The 24,733-nt window shown below is 37.5% G+C and overlaps 1 protein-coding gene across 1 annotated transcript in view; it reads right to left on the bottom strand.

The window, feature by feature from the left end:
* Positions 1 to 14,327: 14,327 nt before the first annotated feature.
* LOC132546312 (calcitonin gene-related peptide type 1 receptor-like) overlaps positions 14,328 to 24,733 on the bottom strand; it is a 53,936-nt gene continuing 43,530 nt past the window's right edge. The window contains exons 6-11 of the mRNA XM_060210037.1: positions 21,520 to 21,580; positions 20,037 to 20,103; positions 19,747 to 19,829; positions 17,886 to 18,021; positions 16,465 to 16,506; positions 14,328 to 14,567 (exon numbers count right to left, since the gene is read on the bottom strand). Coding sequence (XP_060066020.1) covers positions 14,328 to 14,567; positions 16,465 to 16,506; positions 17,886 to 18,021; positions 19,747 to 19,829; positions 20,037 to 20,103; positions 21,520 to 21,580 — 629 coding nt within the window. The remainder of the gene's footprint in view (positions 14,568 to 16,464; positions 16,507 to 17,885; positions 18,022 to 19,746; positions 19,830 to 20,036; positions 20,104 to 21,519; positions 21,581 to 24,733) is intronic.

Raw genomic sequence — 24,733 nt, 5'->3', positions numbered from 1 at the left:
ATTATGATTATATATGTCAATAAATGTTCAATGAAAAAAGTAAATCCTCTGTTGAGATACGAAATCCCCAGTTATCGATATTATATGGCCGTTACTTGTTATTCCTTTGTATAAATAATATTAACAGAAAAAATCGTTTCTCGTAACTTTTTAGATAACTTTCACTATGCTCTTCGAAACTCAGAAAATTATGCCTTATCTCACAATAGACGTTTTCTAGAGAACCTTTATTTCCTTCTGCAATTGGACTGTGGAATCTGTTACCTATTAGTATCAGACAGAGTCTAATGTTTTGATTATTCAAAAGCGATGCTAGTCCTGGCCACTTTCCCCCTAATAAATGCCATGCATCCTTATACGTGAATAATACAACGCAGTTGTGATATTTTGTTGCCAAAACAAAAACATTAAAACAAATTGAATTCAATTATCGAAGATATGGGCTGACAACATTTATAATGTCGAGTTATTTGTTAAGGGAAAGTACATTATATAGTGTGCATGCTACGATGTGATGCACAGACAGTAATTATTTTACTATATAAGAAGAGCAAGTTGTTTGACATGAATTATGGGAAACAAGCACTGCTAAAAACCAAATGGCCGGAAATGTTGAGCAGCTGTCGATATTTCACAATTTAAAACAAACAATGGAATATATTCATGGATCTGTATATGTGTTCAAATACCTATTCATAGTTCTTACTACCCTACCAGGTAAACATTCAGAAAGTTCATAAGATATGCAAATAAAAACTTCAATCGATATCTTTTTACATTATATAGTGTGCATGCTATGATGTAATGCAAAGACACCAAATGACCAGAAATGTTAAGCAGCTGTCGATATTTCACAATTTAAAACTAATGATGCAATATATCAATGGATCTGTATATGTGTTAAAATACCCATTTATAGTTCTTAATACCCTACCAGGTAAACATTCAGAAAGTTCATCGGACATGCAAATAAAAACTTCAATCGATATCTTTATAGAAATATTAAAGCGCACATATGACCAGTAGTTCTATAATTCGACCTAGTCCCGTCCAAATTTACCTTGATTTGGTTTGCTTTTTGACAGCTGAAACTATACTGGTTAGGTGCAAGATGATCATCTGTTCCAAATTCCTTCTCTTTACTACTTTCTTTAATTACTTCTGAGCGGAAAAATGAAATGACTTGAGATAGTTGAAAGACTATTTCACATTTCATCTGTAGGTTCCGCTTGACTGGAGAAAAAAGCATTTTGCTAGCTGTGTGTATAAAGTTACCCCTTTCGGTCACTGATTTTTTTTAAACCCTGATTACAGCATTATTCAACACACTGTAAATTTGTTTCCTAAGAGGCCATATTTTGTGGTGATAAAGGAAACAACTATGTATGTTAGGAACAGTTTTAGGGTGAGAATGTATGAAGATACTTTTTTAATGAAAAAGAAAATCTTTAACATGTAATTGAAAAAATATTTCAGTTTTCCCTGCCAAGCATTAAATCACTCTTTTAACAACGTATACAGCTGTTCCATGTACTGTCTGTCCATCGTGTGTACCATTTTTATCAAATAACTTGAATAATTTTGCGAAAAATTATTGTTATTTTGTAAAACAACTCTCAATAATTTTCTCAAAACGTCTTGTTACAGTGATATGATTTAATGAAAATATACCACCGTTTTACACCATAGACTAGAGAAAGTATATGTATAATTCCTTGAATTTCACACCAAATAGAAAAGAATGAAAGATTGTGTTTATCACATAACTTAATTTTTTGCAATCATTCATGAAAATATCATTCTATAAAATTGCCAAAGTAATTCTGAAATAACATTGCACATTCCGGTTTGAATAAATATTGCAACTAGTTTAAAAACTGTGTGTTTAAAGAAGAGAAAATACCTTTTTAGTATAAAAACCTGTAATATTTTTAATAAACATTGATGCGGTACATGTCCATATCAGATGTACACTTACTTTTTTATCCTTTAACGCGAGAATTAAATATTCCCGCGTTTCGGTAGTATAGCGGGAATAGTTCGTCTTCACAGGCACGTAGAGCACGTGCGTATGCCCAGGTAAGGGTGGGTGTGCGGGTGAATAGTCATTCTCTAGCTCTCCGTCTAGCAGTGCAGTCCAGTTAATTTAGTATCATAGTTTCTATCATTATGCACACTGTCGGACCAGATACAGGCTGCGGTTGGAAAGTCACAAAACGAAATACTCGGGCATTTGGATACATTAATTTCACAAAAGTTGAGCTCGTTTGAGAGAAAAATGTGTGAAAATTCTGAGGCATCTTTAAACAAGATACAAGAAACAATTCAGTGTACGGATACCTACAAATTCAAAAAGAGAAGTTGCGAGGAACAGTACAAGTTCAATACCAAAGTGCGCGGGAAATTATTGGACGCCGCGCAGGCCGTCAGTACGGACATGGACACCGCCAGGCTTAAGATACAGGAGGGTATGTCGCTTATAGACTATCGCAACAAGCTAATTAAGTTGGCGGACAGTTCTGAAGCAGGCTGGAAAACCGTCGATGAGTATGTAGCAAATCCTATAGCGTCGGACTCCGACGATGAAAGGAAAATCGACAGGGCCAGCTCCAAGGCAGTTAAAAAGGCAAAGGCGGAAAAGTTAAAGTCCAGCAGGGGAAGACAGCGTTTCAACCCTTATCAAAGAGAGACTTTTGTGTCCAGGAGCCAGACAAACGCCGCTACTACGACCGACAGAACAGGTCCTTTCCCACGGGGCGGGACCAAGCCCGGTACATGCTTTGGGTGTGGAAAGGCCGGACATTGGCGACAAGAGTGTCCGGAAATCAAAGGAGTCGCCTCGGCTGTATCCGGATATAAGATAAGTGGTTCTTTATTTGATATGCATGAAAAAGTATCGGCGAAGCAGGACGCAGGTAAGGTAGGGGCGACACAGGACGCTCCACGTGTCACATGTGATACTTCGCCAGTGGGGCGCTTGAAGGGTAAGAGCCAGTATTGGGCAGACCAAGGTACCATTGAAGTAGTACAATCTATCATCGAGAGAGGTTATAAAATTCCTTTTCACGAAATTCCACCAAGGGTGTCTTTGTCAAATAACAAAACCGCAAAAGATAACCCCGATTTTGTCGTGGGGGAGATAACTAAGCTTTTACGGTTAGGTTGTGTGTCGGAAGTTTCGTCAGAGCCCGCGGTCATAAATCCGCTCACTGTAGCTTTCAATCAATCAGGTAAGCCCCGCCTAGTTTTGGATTGCAGGCACATAAACCCTTTTTTGCATAAATTCAAGTTTAAATACGACGATGCAAGGGTAGCACGGGATGTTTTCCAGCCAGGAGATTTTTTGTTCACTTTTGATTTGAAGTCTGCTTACCACCATATCGAAATTTTTGAAGAGCACAGGCAATTTCTCGGTTTTGAGTTTGAAGTGGAAGGCAAAACACGCCAGTTTGTTTTCAATGTGTTACCGTTTGGTATCTCTACTGCTGGTTACGTGTTTACCAAGGTTCTAAGGGAGGTGGTCAAATCTATCCGTTTATTAGGTCACAAATTGGTCATGTATTTGGACGACGGTATTGGAGGTCACGAGACAGAGGGCGGGGCTAACGAGTCCAGTAGGTATGTCAGACAGGCATTGATCGATTACGGTTTTCTCATAGCCGAGGAGAAGTCCAATTGGGTAGCTTCCCAGCATGTCACGTGGTTAGGTTACACGTGGTCGATGGGAGAAGGCGTGGTCAGGGTCACGTCGGGTCGTGTCGAGCGGCTTTTGTATTGGCTGACCAATACGATGACACATGTCAAACAGAAAGACCTGCCTTTGCTCTCGGCCAGGTACATAGCGGGCATAGTAGGTCAGGTCATATCAATGCAAGGTGTTGTCGGTCACGTGGCTAGACTACGTACACGGGAGTTGTACAGGTGTGTATTGGCTAGAGCCAGTTGGAATGCGCGTGTTTTGTTCACGTCGGGAGCTCTAGACGAGATCCAATTTTGGTTGTCTAACGTAAAGGCACTGAACGATAAGGGTTCACAGTTAAAGCAACACCTAGTCTGTGACGCCATACTTTGTACTGATGCATCCGGTGAGGGATACGGGGGTTATGTTCAATATGTGGACACATCAGGCAGGTGTGAGCATGTTGGAGTGACGCAAGGTGTCAACGGGTGCACATACATACACGATACAAACAGTATCGAGACAGGTGCAAGCAAATGTTACCAAGGTGTAATCCCCCAGGGGGACTTTGTAACGGTACATGGTACAGATGTTTTTCAACACCCCCAGGGGGCTTGTGAGGTCCGACCCCGGATATATTTAGGCCATGATCATGATGGAACAAAATGGGGTCAAACGTTCGAGTTTCTTGGTCAATGCAACAGCACCCAGGGTGTTAGGGGGTCTCCGAGACCCGGGTTTTGCTACGGTAGCAGTATTAGTCCCACGGGAGGACTAGTAGGTGGCCCAGTGAGTGACGTGATTGGTCTGCAGGGCAGCGAGGTAAGCGTTTTGGATCGCTCTCTTCCTACAGTAAGGGATCTTTACCACATGGATAAACATGTCGCGTTGGGAACATGGGATGAACGGGAGAAAAGGTATAGCTCAACTTGGAGAGAGTTAGAAGCAGTCAAAAGGGTGTTGTTGGCTAAGGTCGATATGGTCAAAGGTAAGCAGGTAAAACTGTTAACAGATAACAGAAACGTTTGTTCCATAGTGAAAACTGGTAGCAGGAAGCCAGACCTACAGAGGGTCGCACGTGAGATTAACGAGGTGTTGGATTATAATAACACGGGCGTTAGTACACAGTGGCTACCAAGGATTAGTAACAGTACCGCCGATTACTTGAGTAGATGTAAAGACTGTGACGATTGGTCGGTGCAGTCATGGGTTTTTGAGGAGTGTCAGTTATTATGGGGTCCACATCAAATCGACCGGTTCGCGACAGATTATAACAGCAAATGTGTGCGTTTTAATTCCAAGTGGTGGTGCCCGGGTACAGAGGCAGTCGATGCTTTCACGGTAAGATGGCAGGGAGTCAACAACTGGTTAGTACCTCCCCCTAGACTCGTTTGCGGTGTGGTTAGCAAAATGAGGGACGAAGGAGCTTATGGGACCATAATTGTCCCCCATTGGAGGAGCGCGGCATACTGGCACTTATTGTGTCCTAAGGATGGGGCTTTCGATTCTTTCATAGTAGATTATCGTATACTGCCCAGTAGAAAAGTCACACTGAGGGGGAGGGGGAACAATGGATGTTTCGGAGCCAGTATTTTGGGTTTCGACATGTTGGCCCTCCGGTTAGACTTTAGACATTGAAAACTTACACATGTTCATACCATACTGAGCATTGTTTTACTGTGTTTATTGTTACAGGCATAGGACTGAGGAAGTCGATCAGCGATGCCGTCAAAGCTTCTGGGGTAACGGAGGGTTCCGATCTGCACGCTCTGACCGAGGGTATGGCTGGCAGACTTTTACTAAGCAGGAGTGTCAACACAGGCACCAAGTACTATGGAGCTTTCGCGAAATGGGAACATTTCATTTCCGGACATGGTTTTTCGTCTATCCCGGCAAATCCCATACACGTGGCATTATATTTAAATTCTTTATTGGAAAAGGGAGGGACTTACGCAGTGGTGTCGTCTGCAGTATATGCTATCAAATGGGTGCACAATCTTAACGGACACATCGACCCTACAACAAACTCATTCGTACAGAACTTAATTGAATTTTCCAAACGAGAGGCTAAAAATCCTGTTTGCAAAAAGGAACCGGTCACGACTGACATTTTGATCAATTTGTGTGGAATGTTTTTGAATGAGAATGACTTGTTGGTAGTGAGAGATCTTGCCATGATTTTGTTAGGGTTTTCCGGTTTTTTACGTTTTAACGAGCTCAGTAGTTTGCGTTGCTCTGATGTTCAGTTTTTCGAGGGGCATTTAACGCTCAATATCAGGAAAAGTAAAACAGACAAATATCGCTTTGGTAGTCAAGTGGTCATCAGTAAAGGTTCGACTGTAGCTTGTCCGTACACCATGTTATCAAGGTATGTTGAGTTATCAAAAATTGACTTAAGTTCGGATCATTTTTTGTTTAAGCAAGTTTATCGTTCCGGTCAGGGTTGTAAGCTTATTAACAAAAATAAGCCACTTAGTTACACAGGGGCTAGGCAAGCTGTCATGAAAAGGTTGAAACTAGTTTCCAATGATACAAATTTTGGTTTACACTCGCTCAGAGCAGGGGGCGCCACAGTGGCCGCCAACAACGGAGTGAACGATCGATGTTTCAGGAGGCATGGCCGCTGGAAAGGCGAATCTAGCAAGGATGGTTATGTCGCTGACTCTTTGGAGTCTCGTTTACTGGTAACACAGAAGTTAGGTTTGTAATTAATATGGTTATTTGATCAATTATTCAAAGGCGGTTAGGTATTCCCCAACCACAACCCCCTTGCCCTTTCTTTGTTAATTCTCTAATTCGTGACGGGCTAGTACGGCAAATGAGTATTTGCGGGTTTGAGTTTTCTTTTCGGGCACGAAGTGGAGAGAAGACTTAAATATTCCCGCGTTTCGGTAGTATAGCGGGAATAGTTCGTCTTCTCAGGCACGTAGAGCACGTGCGTATGCCCAGGTAAGGGTGGGTGCGCGGGTGAATAGTCATTCTCTAGCTCTCCGTCTAGCAGTGCAGTCCAGTTAATTTAGTTAGTTAGTGTGCCTATCAGTATTATTATATGTAGTTGGTTTGCTCCGTTTTCTAGTCTTGCTATTTTATGCTTGCATTCCTGGCGAGGAAATCTGGAAGTCTGGGTATGCTTAGTGGGAGTGTGATTGGCTGATATTGTGTTAGTGGCGCTCCGGTAGAACGATTGTTTTTATTATTTTTTTTTTTTTTTTCGACACCGGTCCTTGTGTCGGCCCGGAGAACGTATTGCAATTGGAGGTAATCGATTCCAGCCCCGTTGGACACAGGTTTCCGGGGATTATCTCCGGTTTTTCCTGGGCGCGCGATACATTCTGTGATGGGAGGTGAGTATGGAGTGTCTAGGACGCTCTCGTGGGTGAGGAGTGTGTGCGTTAGGGACGTTTGCGTCACGTCTGTCGGAGTGAGATTCGTACGTACAATGTATTTTCTACACCATGTATTATTAAACGCCTACTGCACTAATTCGTGACGGGCTAGTACGGCAAATGAGTATTTGCGGGTTTGAGTTTTCTTTTCGGGCACGAAGTGGAGAGAAGACGACCTCGGATGTCTACAGATTATACCCGGTTTGTGCCCGGAAGCTACACCTTCAGTCACGGTGTGATCACGCAGCAAGTACGGACACCACCGGTATCAATACCGTATATTCCCGTAGATGCCGGAAAGACTACGGTTTCTATACGGATGTACACGATTTACCTACGGTCAATATGAACAGGGGAGCAATGCACGTCTTTGAAAACCGTCACTCTCTCTTCACTCTCGAAACAGATAATATCTTCCAACCTAAAAAACGAAATATCAAAAGATACAATTTGTCCACTAAAACTGCAAGTGGTGTATTGACAGTTCGTCATCCCCAACAACGAAATAAGACATGGGTAGGTCATCGTTTGGTAGGAGTTCTGGTTCTGGTAGTCCAATAGCTCAATTTTCAAGAGCATCTTTCAGTTCTGTCTCACTAAAGACTCCAACATCCGAACCTGCACCACTAACTTCAATATCGACATAGAGAAATTTATAATCAGCAGCGACTAATGCCATGAGGACGATGGAATGAACACCTTTATAGATATAATAGTGTGAGCTAGCATTTTTTGGGCATTTAAGTGCAATATGCTTGCCATCAATGAGCCCTACACGATGGGGGAAGTTCCATTTTTGTGAAGTCTTTCTGCCACTCCCTGCCAACCTTCCGCCGATGTTGGGCAAACCGTAACTTCAGCCGAATATGCCTCTATTATTGCTTCAAAAACCTCAATGATGAGAATGGAAATGGTATTATAGACAACCCTAAAACCATATTGCAGAGACTTGTTACTGTTACCTGTAGCTAAATAACACAGAGTTATAGCAAGCTTTTACCCAGGTTCTAGTGCCTTCCTCCAAAATGTATCTTGTTTTTTAATTCTTGGCCCAACTCTAGCAAGCATTTCTTGAAATGTGTCCGGGTCAATCCTCAGGAAATTCCTGTACCCACTGGCATCTTCTGAGGTCATTTCAGCCGTTAATTTTTCATACTGGCCGTAGAGTGGCAGTCTGAGAAGCCAGGGCTTGATCCACATACGCCTCCATACTTATTTCTTACGCTGTTTCATCTTTTGCTGCAAATGAACAGCATTGGCAGCCAGTAAATTCAACTGCATGTCAAACCAGAGCAAGCGATCCAGATCCATATTTATTATTTTTTCGAATACTTGAAGAATGAAATTAATATTACACCGTATGACCTTTCTATATATGATACTTGAACGTGTAGTGTGAAGTTTGATACTTGAACGTGTAGTGTGAAGTTTGATACTTGAACGTGTAGTGTGAAGTTTGATACTTGAACGTGTATTGTGAAGTTTGATACTTGAACGTGTATTGTGAAGTTTGATACTTGAACGTGTAGTGTGAAGTTTGATACTTGAACGTGTAGTGTGAAGTTTGATACTTGAACGTGTAGTGTGAAGTTTGATACTTGAACGTGTAGTGTGAAGTTTGATACTTGAACGTGTAGTGTGAAGTTTGATACTTGAACGTGTATTGTGAAGATTGATACTTGAACGTGTATTGTGAAGTTTGATACTTGAACGTGTATTGTGAAGTTTGATACTTGAACGTGTAGTGTGAAGTTTGATAATTGAACGTGTAGTGTGAAGTTTGATACTTGAACGTGTATTGTGAAGATTGATACTTGAACGTGTATTGTGAAGTTTGATACTTGAACGTGTAGTGTGAAGTTTGATACTTGAACGTGTATTGTGAAGTTTGATACTTGAACGTGTAGTGTGAAGTTTGATACTTGAACGTGTAGTGTGAAGTTTGATACTTGAACGTGTATTGTGAAGTTTGATAGTTGAACATGTAGTGTGAAGTTTGATACTTGAACGTGTACTGTGAAGTTTGATACTTGAACGTGTATTGTGAAGTTTGATACTTGAACGTGTATTGTGAAGTTTGATACTTGAACGTGTATTGTGAAGTTTGATACTTGAACGTGTAGTGTGAAGTTTGATACTTGAACGTGTAGTGTGAAGTTTGATACTTGAACGTGTATTGTGAAGTTTGATACTTGAACATGTAGTGTGAAGTTTGATACTTGAACGTGTAGTGTGAAGTTTGATACTTGAACGTGTATTGTGAAGTTTGATACTTGAACATGTAGTGTGAAGTTTGATACTTGAACGTGTATTGTGAAGTTTGATACTTGAACGTGTATTGTGAAGTTTGATACTTGAACGTGTATTGTGAAGTTTGATACTTGAACGTGTATTGTGAAGTTTGATACTTGAACGTGTATTGTGAAGTTTGATAGTTGAACGTGTTGTGTGAAGTTTGATACTTGAACGTGTAGTGTGAAGTTTGATAGTTGAACGTGTTGTGTGAAGTTTGATACTTGAACGTGTAGTGTGAAGTTTGATACTTGAACATGTAGTGTGAAGTTTGATACTTGAACGTGTAGTGTGAAGTTTGATAATTGAACGTGTAGTGTGACGTTTGATAGTTGAACGTGTAGTGTGAAGTTTGATACTTGAACGTGTTGTGTGAAGTTTGATACTTGAACGTGTAGTGTGAAGTTTGATAGTTGAACGTGTTGTGAGAAGTTTGATACTTGAACGTGTAGTGTGAAGTTTGATAGTTGAACGTGTAGTGTGAAGTTTGATACTTGAACGTGTAGTGAGAAGATTGATACTTGAACGTGTAGTGAGAAGATTGATACTTGAACGTGTTGTGTGAATTTCAATATAGCCTGTATTGTCTAGATGGATATGTTTTTATGCAATTAAATTACCTTCGTATGCCTTATTGAATAATACTTAAGCTTTTTTAAATTTATGTTAACCTTCCCGTAACGCATCTATCAATATCGTTATGCTAATATTTCTTAATTGACAAAAGACGCAATGCTCGTTCTTTAATTACATGAAACTTTAATTGTTTGGGTGCTACAAATAATATTAGACACAGGTAAAAAAAGAACGGAATTGTATGCGAAGTAAAAATAACAAAGCGACTAGCGGTGAAAATTTTGCGTATTAACTTGTCCATTTACATTGACACGGTTTTTGTTTTCGGAGTGGTCTCCCTTTGTAGAACACAAAATGGTGTCTTTTGAGGAGAGTCGCGGCTGGCTGGTAGTAATGGCAGTGTATTGGGTCATTGACACGCTTGGCGTCCTCGTAGCGGTGTTGTGTGAATTTCAATATAGCCTGTATTGTCTAGATGGATATGTTTTTATGCAATTCTCGTGTTTTTGGGGAATAACATGTTACAATATAGATATATACAGATAGCGATTACTTCGAATAGAAATGAATTCGCTTGAATGTACCTTATATTTCGGTAGAGAAAGTTAAAGTATATACGATTAAGTTTGATTCGTACCGTACAGAGTAACAACATCGATAAAAATGGTTTTATTATCATGAGCATGGAATTAATTACTTAAGATCTGTTGCAAATTTTATGTAATGTGTTTTGTTATGACAGTTTCTGAGTGAAAGCTGTGATGGGCATAATTGTGCCACGAACGATAGATGTTTCCCGAATTCGGACGAGGGATACCTATGTTTGACTTACCTCAAAAGTGAGTATTCTTTGAAATCTTAAGATAAAACCGATTAGAAATAAACATCCAATATTTCTTGGATGAATACAACTAGTGCCATTGTACTATTTTTCATTTTTATATCATTTCAAACACTATTGAAGTTGTCCCTGGTTGAGGAAAGTCAAATCAACATCTACTTTTGTGTCTTAAATCGTGACTATTTGCAAGCATATCTTTTAGCGTTATACGTCGTTGATATGACAATTGTGCACATGCAGTGAAAGTTAGTTGTTGCGATTCACAATGGCTGTTTGGCATTTAGGTGAATGGAAATGTCATAAATGGACGTCAGTTGAAGAGGCAATTTTTGATGAGGTAGACAGTTCACATCCGGTCCAGATGCGTGTTTGTGAAGCAGTGGATTATCGTGTTTTCTACGCTGAAAGTCCACTGAAACCCCAGGGATGTGGTACATGCTACTGCTGTAAGCTTGTCTTCAGCATTGTCTATAACTAGTCTTAAACCAAGACAGTCTTACACCGATATCATGCATTTTTTTTCTAATCCTACACCAGAGTGACACATTAATAAAATCTGTTAGCTGAAACTGAGCTAGATTGGGCTCTCAGTCGAGGGCTTAGATCCTGAAACATAATCCCAACCGAGGCGTTAGCAAGAGGCCCCGATCTCGCTCAGTTACAGGTAATAGATATTTTTCTCGCGCCTACTACTATTCTGAAGAGACTGAGATACCCCGATCTCGCTCAGTTACAGGTAATAGATATTTTTCTCGCGCCTACTACTATTCTGAAGAGACTGAGGTACCCCGACCTCGCTCAGTTACAGGTAATAGATATTTTTCTCGCGCCTACTACTATTCTGAAGAGACTGAGATATCCCGATCTCGCTCAGTTACAGGTAATAGATATTTTTCTCGCGCCTACTACTATTCTGAAGAGACTGAGGTACCCCGATCTCGCTCAGTTACAGGTAATAGATATTTTTCTCGCGCCTACTACTATTCTGAAGAGACTGAGGTACCCCGATCTCGCTCAGTTACAGGTAATAGATACTATTCTGAAGAGACTGAGATACCCCGATCTCGCTCAGTTACAGGTAATAGATATTTTTCTCGCGCCTACTACTATTCTGAAGAGACTGAGATACCCCGATCTCGCTCAGTTACAGGTAATAAATATTTTTCTCGCGCCTACGACTATTCTGAAGAGACTGAGATACCCCGATCTCGCTCAGTTACAGGTAATAGATATTTTTCTCGCGCCTACTACTATTCTGAAGAGACTGAGATACCCCGATCTCGCTCAGTTACAGGTAATAGATATTTTTCTCGCGCCTACTACTATTCTGAAATTATTCAATATTACATCAGTTTTGCGTATCCCGTGGGAGCCTCAAACTACCCACACAGCCTCTTCACTTTTAAACGTTTGGATAGTGCCGCGTAAACAATGGAGGCCGCACTCACAAAAAAATCAACACACTTTATAGTGGAGATCTTATTTTATCAATAACATCTAAATTAAATAGAATATCGTTGAAATTTTAACAACGATATAACCTATGTTTTGTTGAAATGCACGGGTGAAGGTGCGAACTACGCCTACACGGGGATGAATACACTTTTGCGTAAAAATTCCGTAAAAACGCACGTAAGGGTACTATGATGATCGGGCGAGACAGGAAAAATCTAGGATGGCGTATAACGTAAAATATCCCTGTCACAGGTGCGAGAAAAACTTTTCCTTGAATAAGTTAAGACTTCATATCCGCACGTAAATATCAACTTATGTAACTAAATAAGACATTTGAAAAGTTATTACAAGTGTTTCAACTAAGTAAGTCACATGGACTGAACTTGTATTTTTCCTTTGCAATTCAATGCAAGTCAGTGAAATGTAGCTATTTACATTGGCGGGTAGTTGTCACGACGTTAGTGTGCTTGTTCCAGTGATCAAGCAACTGGACGCGACGTCATGCGCACTTCCGATTTCTGGTCTGTATTTGATTAATGTTTCAAACTTAGTCTGTTCAGTATCTGTGGTACAAAGTTTGATGTCTTCCTACAATGTTTAAATACATTTTTTGCAAAATTGAAATAAAGAGAAATATCTCATTTATAAGGTTTATGGAAAGGCAACACTTTTGCAGACTGACGCCAATGAAAAGAGAGATCACCAATCATCGGATAAAATTGACCAATCATAAAGCCAAGTACAAAAAACACAAAACCAGAAACCTGATGCATGGGTTGTTTACTTGTGACACAACCTTCAATTTCATGTTAAACGTTAGACATTTCATGGGGATTCGTGTCGTCAACAGCGACAACTGTAGGTTGCCACAATATGTTCAGCCGTGTATTAGCTTGTCACAGGTTAAAGTCTGTTATTGACATGAATAAGTAATATTTTATGTGAAAATGAATTGAAATATCCATTGAAATTTTGTTTTTGTATTTATGTATTTTAATTACTTTCTTTTATAAAAATGAACTATGGTTTATCGTGTACTGCAAAGATATAATGAGTGAGTTGTGTCCACGAAAAGTCTAGTCAGCTTCTTCGTTTAAATTTGTTCTAACAATGCAGTTTTTTTTGGCTATTTTACTTGTGAAAATGATATCATAGCGTCTTCAGTAATAACAATTATATTTCACTCGTGTAAAATTATTAGATATTAGATATTCTCTCTATATATCGGTTGTCTATGTTATGTTCAATGTTTAAAGTTGATCAAATAGTAATAACAAGTATATTTTACAAATGTGCCTAATATCGTATATTCGTGCTGCGCACTCGTGAAAGAGTGAAATAAAATAGACATACGATTTCACATCATCTATTTTATTCGTATGATTTCAAGATACCATTTTTGGAAGTCATAAATATAGCACACAAAACAATCAACCAAACCCAAATAGAATGTTAGTAGCTATATAGGCGTCGGAGAGTCCACGCGCCTGTTGTGTTGGAGCCAGTGTAGCTTTGGAAACATCACCTACAAGCCATATATCTTCTGTCATCAGAACCTTCTACACTGACAATGATTACAATCCAGAAATTTTTAATGTTTTGTTAATATACTGAACAACATCAATACCTGTTTTCGTGTCACAATGCTGCAATTTAAAAAAATATTATTCTCTTGTCACCCTTGGTGATTTATATGGGAAATCAGTTTTTTTTTCTCTGTAATGAAATTTCCTAATGACGTTGTGCTTGAATATACCCGGCCGCAGAGAGGAGAGTTAGTAAACTGTTGTCACACTACAACTACATGGTTTCCGTAACGCTTGCGATAATGAATAAATATTGTATAAGCATTGGCTGTCTATTAAATTACATTCGTATGCCTTATTGAATAATACTAAAGTTTATGAATTTACATTAACCTTCCCGTAACGCATCTATCAATATTGTTATGCTAATATTTCTAAATTGACAAAAGACGCAATGCTCGTTCTTTAATTACATGAAACTTTAATTGTTTGGATGCTACAAATAATTTTATAATTTTAGACACAGGTAAAAAAAAGAACGGAATTGTATGCGAAGTAAAAAGAAAAAGCGACTAGCGGTGAAAATTTTGCGTATGAACTTGTCCATTTACATTGACACGCTTTTTGTTTTCGGAGTGGTCTCCCTTTGTAGAATACAAAATGGTGTCTTTTGAGGAGGAGAGTCGCGGCTGGCTGGTAGTAATGGCAGTGTATTGGGTCATTGACACGCTTGGCGTCCTCGTCGCGGTGTTGTTTCGGATGTAAAATTCACGTATACAGCTACGACAACGGGACCGCAGACAGGAATGGACCTGAATATAGATTAACACTGTTCTTAATTAAAAGCAATTATAATGTACACAATTGTCGGCACCTGTCAGTTTCCATCCCTTGTGCTTTCCGAATTATGCTGTGCACAGGTTGGTATGGAGTGCTTGACATCCCCACAATAAAACAATATTCATCAGAACCCTAGCTCTGTCAGCAAAATTGTACAAGATACACCATTGAATAGCATCTTTTCATTAATATATGCCTTTTATTTCACAACTGAGCATTGATAGATACAAATGACTTTTATTGGACAACTGACAAGTCTACTGATTGAACTAGGGTTTCGGGGTGATATTTTCATTTGGTACCAGAGGCTTCTACGCAAGTTTGCCACACGTAAACTTTAAGTATATGTGTTCCCAGTATATGCACAATATATCATAGGGGAAAAATTGGTACGAAACAGACCGGTGCTGACAACTGTGCGTGTTATACTAGAATAAAGAGGAAAGGAACATTTTCAATACATTTTATACGTAAACATCACATAAGAATATTACTAGCTTGATAAACAATTATGTGTAATTTTTTTGTCGGAATGAGACAAAAATATTACTTCTAACCATACAAAGACAAGCCGTAAAAACAAAAGAGATACCTACAAACACGGAAATGCTCTCTACAGCAAAACTGACAAGCACAACACGTAGAATCAAGACTGATCCCTAGAAGGATATTGTCAGTATTAACATATAAATAACTTAAGAACTTCTAACAAACGTTTTCAGCTACAACGACAAAATATAGGATGAAAAAGACTTTAAAAAGTCAAAAACAACACACCCATCATAATTCTATAAACTTTACCGAAGATAAATCAATCTATGTTGCATAAAATGATTTTTGTGTTACATTGGATCAATTTAATTTTACATGTGTTTTATGTTTGTTTTGCATCGTTGTGTCTCTAATAACCACACTTAAATAAATTCGTATTTGCCGCCATTATTTTATCAATAAATCGTGAACCATCATCAAAATCATATTTTTAAAAATCTAGATGTTACGTTATCAAAACAAAGGAAAAAACTGCAGATATGTTCTCATGGTGATTATTCTTACATCAACCCTGCATTTATGTATTTATTTTGTATATATAGTTTTTCTAGCTGTTCTTCTGTATGTTTTGTTACGTGTTTTGCAGACGCCGTCTTTTGGGCATTTTCGTCATTTAAATAAATGACAATTATCGGAAACAATGGTTGTTATTTCGTCATAATCACGGCAAGTCAATTGTGGAGCTTTCGGTTTTTTGTGGACAGTATATAAATTGTTACAGGTATAGTCCTGAAAATAGCAAATAAACCATCCCTACTAATATTTACCACTGACAGTAACCCTACTAAACCTATCCAGCCTATCACTTCTTCGTATCTAGCTCAGGTACCCTACCAAAATTAGTGTTAACATTTACAAAACCATACGAAAAAACAACGATGAACTGAAAACACCAGTAATCACCATTAGATGGTTCTTAACATTGTGAAAATGGACTGAACAAAACCATAATTTACGACATGAGTCACAAAAAAAATAGAACAAACAACCCCAATATATGTAGAATTACAATTACAAATCACTTGGAAAATTTAGTATCGATTCCAAATGAAACATAATATGAACTATAAAGAAAGCATGCATTCATCTGCATGTTACTGCCGAAAGTTATTATAATGAGCAGCTTCCAGTAAAACATGTCGTTATTTCATGAAAATGAAAAATTGCGTGAAAATCAATTTCAAACTATGAATCGAGAACATATCTGTCAAATATGATTTTTTTTAAGTTAACTCGATTCTTCAATTAAATTATATCTCTCCTACCAGGTATGTTAAACTGATAAATGTAGTAATAATGAAACATAGTGGAACTTACCTCTCCACTGCCGTAGCAGTAAATCAGTGTAATTATAGCACCCTGGCAAATATAATATGAATAAATACAATATATTATCAAAGTTTTATACATGTTAAGTTGCTACTGTATGTCTAGTGATGTGTGTTAGTAGACCAGTCAGCATAGCTTCAACAGACATGTACAAAGACGTAGATTGTATAGGAAAACATATTAGAAGTCAAGGCACACTTAATATATACATACACATTTATGATACAGATATATTGATGTTGTACATTGCAATTATTTGCTTTATGTTTGCCATTGTACCATTGAAATTATGTGTTATAAATATGCGATGAAAGTGGGAGCGAAAAGTAACAGAAGTCGGGTGGTTGAAACTCAATCGAGTACACCCTAATAAATTCTGCCACAACCGACAAGCCAATTGGCTCACCGGATCTAGGTCACGTGAAAAAAAAATCTAACGAGGTGGAAACTTGCTGATGGAATTAGTTTGGCCTACCATTCCACCCTTTAGGTAATGGCACATTTCCTTACTAGTTATCTTATGCTGAATCTTTTTGACTATATTAAAAGTATAATATTGTTTATGTTGTAAATATGTTTGTACAACATGGTCGACATTGCTGTTACCACGGTTGCCATGTTATTCGTCGTTTAATAAAATGACATCACTGGATATATTTCTGTGTTTCTTGTTATAGATATATAATATACCCCAAAAACATAGCTCAAGTCGTGACTCAATTATCGGGATGGAAATTATAACATAAATTTGTTATAGGTGAAGATGAAGTAAGCGGTTGACGGCAGCTTATCTAGAGACCGTAGACATGTTCTGTCTAACATGTCAGGACGGATATCATTACTTCATTTCTTCATCATGCTGTTTAGCTAGCTATTTAATTATCGATAAATATTTTTACAAGATACAGCTCACAAGTCACTGATGGAAGTATACATTATACATGTACTTGAACATTGTAGTTTGTTGATAACACCATCTACCATGGATCATTTATTTCCATAACGGGAATAGAAATCACAAGAAGATGTCCAAATTCGTTTCACTCTCATTAACATATTGTTTATTATCGTTTGATAATTTTTTTTAAAAAAGTATATACTTTTAAGGAATTTGCATTTATGTAAATTCAAACAGTCGAGAATGCCGGATACTACTGCACACCCATGTTATTTTCATTTTGATAATTGGGAATTACTATAAGGACAAAAAAACAAGAAAAAAACACCAACATATCAACATAATGATAATCCAAAACCAAATTCCATATAACTAGGGAAAAAATTGATCAAAAGAAAGATCTGCATGGAGAATCTTTCAAAATGTAAAAGGAAAATAAGACCAGGTGTTTCGGAAGTGTAAGCGTTTTAATATTACACGTTATGTACATAACCCTGTCACAGCCACCTACCTGAGAATCTGTGATGATTTTTGAGATTATTTCGTAGAAAAAGCGATGAGAAGTTGATCCATGTGGACGATAAATGATAACAAATATCTGAATCCCGAACAGTGGTACCAGTACAAATGTAGCCTTAATAGCACGTCTGTAAGAATAAGGATGTCAATCACCGACTATTAGAATTATTACAAAATGACAAATGTAGCCTTGAGAGCTTTAAGTATGTTTATAATAGAGTATTATTACATGACATGCATATACACGAAAAGGGTATTGTTACTTGTCATACCTGTACACGACAGTGTATTGTTACCTGTCATACCTGTACACGACAGTGTATTGTTACCTGTCATACCTGTACACGACAGTGTATTGTTACCTGTCATACCTGTACACGACAGTGTATTGTTACCTGTCATACCTGTAACGACAGTGTATTGTTACCTGTCATACCTGTACACGACAGTGTATTGTTACCTGTCATACCTGTACACGACAGTGTATTGTTACCTGTCATACCTGTACACGACAGTGTATTGTTACCTGTCATACCTGTACACGACAGTGTACTGTTACTGTACACGACAGTATACTGTTACTTGTCATACCTGTACACGACAGTATGTTGTTACCTGTCATACCTGTACACGACAGTGTATTGTTACCTGTCATACCTGTACACGACAGTGTATTGTTACCTGTCACACCTGTACACGACAGTGTATTGTTAATTGTCATACCTGTACACGACAGTGTATTGTTACTTGTCATACCTGTACACGACAGTGTATTGTTACATGTCATACTTGTACACGACAGTGTATTGTTACCTGTCATACCTGTACACGACAGTGTATTGTTACCTGTCATACCTGTACACGACAGTGTATTGTTACTTGTCATTGTTATCCTGTTACTGTCATACCTGTACACATACCTGACACGTATTGTTACCTGTCATACCTGTACACGACAGTGTAATTGTTACCTGTCATACCTGTACATGACAGTGCATTGTTACCTGTCATACCTGTACACGACAGTGTATTGTTACCTGTCATACCTGTACACGACAGTGCATTGTTTCCTGTCATACCTGTACATGACAGTGTATTGTTAATTATCTTACCTGTACACGATAGTGTGTTGTTACCTGTCATACCTGTACACGACAGTGTATTGTTACCTGTCATACCTGTACACGACAGTGTATTGTTACCTGTCATACCTGTACACGACAGTGTATTGTTACCTGTCATACCTGTACACGACAGTGTATTGTTACCTGTCATACCTGTACACGACAGTGTATTGTTACCTGTCATACCTGTACACGACAGTGTGTTGTTACTTGTTATACTCGTCCACAACATTGTGCTGTTCTATTACCTGTACACAACATTGCACTGTTCTATTACCTGTACACAACATTGTACTGTTCCCTCACCTGTCTACAACATTGTACTGTTCCATCACCTGTCTACAATATTGTACTGTTCCATCACCTGTCTACAACATTGTACTGTTCTATTACCTGTACACAACATTGTACTGTTCTATTACCTGTACACAACATTGTACTGTTCCATCACCTGTCTACAACATTGTACTGTTCCATCACCTGTCTACAATATTGTACTGTTCCATCACCTGTCTACAACATTGTACCTGTTCTATTACCTGTCTACAACATTGTACTGTTCTATTACCTGTACACAGCATTGTACTGTTCCATTACCTGTACACAACATTGTACTGTTCCATCACCTGTCTACAGCATTGTACTGTTCCATCACCTGTCAACAACATTGTACTGTTTCATTACCTGTCAACAACATTGTATTTTTAAATAACTTATACAATATATTACCTGTAACCGCTAGGTTCGTTCGGATGTGTTTGAAGCTGTGACACCATGATTCGTAGAATGCTACAGAGAAACATACAGTTCGCCTGAAATTGAAACACCCATATATAACATTAAGTAACCCATTAGGAGTAGGTATTAATTATTTCTGTGTTTCGTACATTACTTTTTATCGTCCCGTTTCGTTTACAGTAGACTATTTTGAGACTAGTTAAGAGGTTTCGATAATTGTATATTCACACGTGATTTATCCATTATGAAGTTTTGATGTTTAACAATAATGAGTGACCTACTAAAATGCAGAAGATGTTCGGCGAATAAATTATCCATTCATACGCGTCCATATTCTTGATCCAACAGCTGTCAAAACAAAAACAACAACAATATTTAACATTTAAATTGAAAAGTTGAATCTTTTATTTCAAACAAGTCATTAACCAAAATTCAAGTGCATATATAACGCTCAGGTGGAGACAAGGAATTATATGACAGTGTAAATTCACCCTAAAATACGTCAGATTACCAGTCACGGCACGAAACATCTCCGTGACGTTTACATCACAAATAGCACAATATTACACTCATTGAACCTTCAAATATATTAGACTATCGATAAAAGCACGAAACATCTCCGTGACGTTTACATCACAAATAGTACAATATTTCATTCATTGAATCTTCAAATATATTAGACTATCGATAAAAGCACGAAACATCTCCGTGACGTTTACATCACAAATAGCACAATATTACACTCATTGAATCTTCAAATATATTAGACTATCGATAAAAGCACGAAACATCTCCGTGACGTTTACATCACAAATAGTACAATATTACATTCATTGAACCTCTCCTTTAAATATAATAGACTATCGATAGAAGCACGAAACATCTCCGTGACGTTTACATTACAAATAGTACAATATTACATTCATTGAACCTCTCCTTTAAATATGTTAGACTATCGATAAAAGCATGAAACATCTCCGTGATGTTTACACCACAGACAGTACAACAGTTAATTGATTGGACTTCACCCAGACTGTCAGTAGTAACACGGTAAATTGTCCTGTGTTTATATTTCAATAGTATAACATTAAATTTATTGAACGAATATATGTGTAATTAGATATACTTTGTATTAAATTGTTTTCATTATTTTAACAAGGATGCGAGATGCCTGCTTCACAGGTCATTCATTTTTTATCATCACCATTTGACTCTTCAACAAACGAGAACAATGTAAGAATTATCTCCCTTCTTACACCAAAAGTAAATAGATAAAACACTTCTATGTTGACAAGCACGGAAGACGATTACCGCACATTAATTATTTTATGTCCGACATAACTAAGTCATAAGATAACTAGGTCATAACTACAAAATGAGTAAGTCGTAATTACGACAGAAAATTACATTTGGTGTGGCGCTAACCAGTTTCTATAATACCAGAAGAGAACAATGTGAGAATTGTCTCCCTTCTTACACCAAAGAAATAGGTGAAAACCTCAGTGTTGGCTTACATTTCGAAAGGTAACCTTTTCTGAAACTGACGTTTTCTAAAATAAATAACATATGTATTTGAATATAAAAAATATTGGACTTGCTTTCCCTTTTTTAACTATTATTCTTTGGTAGAAAACATTGCGAGACTAATTCTGATCGTCTGTGTTTAAATGGACTTCATATTGAAAAGGCATGGGTGTTGCTTTCTAAAATTGTTAAAATAGTTCATCATTGTTCCATTCTATGATGTACTGTCATTTTACAAACCCGTGATTAGCGATTCCAGCTTTAATGACAGCATATATCGAGACTGGTACAAACGGAAGACCTACAATAAAACAAATGGTTAATTCAAATTACTTTGTAAATCTTGTAGAACAACACTGATATTTAAATTACGGATTTGTATAATTCTAATAATTCATTTTAACTATCTAAAAAAAACCTTCAAACAACATATCTAAGGTAAACAAAATACTCTTTCTTGCATTTCCATTCTCTTCACAAAGAAATTAAGTTTGAAAAAATATTTTTTTGATTCTACATGCCCCTATGCCCCATATATGACGTTTCCTTTCCCACCACTTCTCAACTTCAGGGCATGATTTAGATTTCCGACAGAAGTTTTCACAGTCTTCGCTTGACTTCGGTTCGATAATGCAACGCACTCAGTAATGATATATGTGTAATGAAAAGCGCCATCAGTATTGATATATACATGTTTTACATTAAACAGTTGAATCCTGTGAATTAATGTTAAGTCACAAAGCGGTAACGCATGGTGTTTTTTTGTTACTACAGAACACCATTTTATGTGTGACGGTAAGAGGGTGTATGTGTGTGTGAGTGAGGGTGTGTATGAGTGAGGGTGTGTGTGTGTGTGTGTGTGTTTGTGTGTGTTTGTGTGTGTATTTTTATCATCATATTTTTTTTAATTTTTTTTTGTATGGTTATGGAGCCTTTTTCTTGAATTTCATGTTCAAGTTTTTTCCGTCATACGAAAATTTCTCGGCGGAAACAATTGCACAAAGATCGCAAAACTGAAAATCACTTCAACACAAATTTCGAATTAGATAGATTGTAGGTAACTAATGAACTTATCTACATCATACAGTTGATTCGTCCTTCCGGGACTCTTTAGTGGTAACGGGGCTTAAATTGTTGGAACTTAAACGACTGAAAAAAGTCCAAAGAGAGCGAAACAAATGTTAAAACAGGATAAGAAGGTTCACTAATCCGAAGAATTCAATAAAGATTATACTGTTGCAATATTGAATGATTTTGAAAGAACGACAACTACATGTGCATATTCTGAACCGTGTCTCTGATTTGATCTATTGATCGTCAGATTAACACACTTCTGAGTTGGTTCATTATTCTGACAGGATTCTACACAATTTACCGTCGATGATTACTGTAGTAGGATTAAATGTGATATTCTTGGTAATCTTTCTTAGTAGAAAATGGTCACATATTTGACGAACGTAGTGGACATGATAAAAAAAAACGTTTGTTATCAAAATGTATTTATGGCTTTCTGTGTTACAAAACAACGACAAAATACAGATATATGTAAACAGAATCATAATCAAAACTCATATTCAAGAAAACAAGACAGAATGTGAACGAAAGAAATGTATACGCTGACTCCTGACAAAGTACAAGGTCAATAAGACCAGATGCTCTGTGAGAGTAAGCGTCTTCTGTTTCAATACCGACACCTGCCATGTAAATCTTGGCCATTTCAAGTAAGACATGTCACGTTCCCAAACGAGAAAACAGTAAACAACGGAACCACTATGTATGCTAACGAGCATCAAACAGGTTAAATATTTCCTAATGAGATCACTGCGATAACGGTAAAACTTCCCTGCCATTTCCATTAACCTACATCTCTCGAACTACATGTTAGACGTGCCTTATAGGGTAAAATATCTCTTAAAATCGACAGAAGCATCATTCCTTTCTAATTAAATTTGCACTGGTTTTCCGATATATTTTAATTGACGTGAACATACGTGTAATGAATTTAAAGCGCTTGTACCACATACAACACTTTGTGACACAACTAAATCACGACAAACACGGTAATTGTCTGAAGCACTCGGCATGATGCAAGTCATTAGGTTCTTTATGCACGTGCTTCATACAGCAAAACGGTAAACAACGACAGATATATAGATTAAAAGAAACCCTACTCCATCCTACAGCAACCATAGTAAAGAGGCGATTGCATCCTTTGGCTCTCGTTTTTATTTAGTAAGTCTTCATATGGAGTTAATTAAAATCCACATTTCATTTACAACAGGTTAATAATTAGACGTACATCCATAGAAATAGTCTGATGAAACCAATCGAAATGATTTTCGAGATTATCTATTGGTGTCTTTGGGTGCTGTCAAAACACAAAGTTCACAATCATATGCTGTATATATCAAGAACAGGCGGTAGGTGCTTGTTTTATGAACATTGCGGCGAAGTTTTATAGTTGTCATGATGATTCTATTTTGAAAGATTATAACATTATACATACAATGGGTACATACAATGTACACTGTTTGAACATGTTTGATGATGGCTAGTTTGCCTGCTGGTTATGTTGCAGTGTAACTGTTCATATTTGAGAACGTGGCATTACGTAATTAGATTGACCAAATATTCATGGCAGGTGTCGTCGAGTGAAGCAGAAGACGCTAACAATTCCGGAACACCTGCTCTTGTTCTCCTTGTACATTTCAAGGAATGTCCTTGTAATTTTCTCTTCCATTCCTATTTTGCCTTAGCTTGCTTGATATAGGTTTTGGATCATGATGATGTTGGCATATTGTTTTTAAATTTATTTCAGTAACATTTGAAACAACAAAGTATTGTGTATTTTGATATGATATTAAATTATGTACATATCAAACACTATTTTACAATGTAGTTACATGTACTTTACGTTTAAATTAACATTGAAGTTATAAAACCGAAATTGTATATTTAATGCAATGGTATCATGTCATTTTATGATATAAAATTACACGTGATTGATGTTCGTTTATATGCCTGATGGTTCCTTTAGTATCAACTTGACTCATTTGAGAGAAAGTGATGTGCTTATAATTGGACTGAATATTCACAAGGCGGATGCAAAAGTCGCCTAACCTCTTTGAACACACGATTTTCCATTTCTATGTAAATCGGATTTTTTTTTTTTCAAATTTTGCCGCCGCTTCGTCGATTTTATCTTTGAACTTAAATTTGGTCTACGTCTCGATATTCTATTGCTGTCTTTGTTCCGTCGTTACATATATGACCGAAAGCAAAATTTCAGCCTCTAAAAGAAAATCATAGGAAAGAATATTGTACAAAAGATGTCTTTGTTATTAGCTTCATTATATACCTTTCGATTGAGTATAAGATACAGCAGAGTCGCACAATATTGATCAAGGTATTTTAAATAATCTAAATATTCAAAACGACAAGCTAAACTATCAAC

Source organism: Ylistrum balloti, unplaced genomic scaffold (assembly GCF_031769215.1).
Source record: "Ylistrum balloti isolate Yb309-2 unplaced genomic scaffold, AGI_CSIRO_Ybal_v1 Utg369882, whole genome shotgun sequence".
Lineage (NCBI taxonomy): Eukaryota > Metazoa > Mollusca > Bivalvia > Pectinida > Pectinidae > Ylistrum > Ylistrum balloti.
Note: the sequence above shows the minus strand (reverse complement) of the source record. Positions and strands in the feature narration are given on the sequence as shown.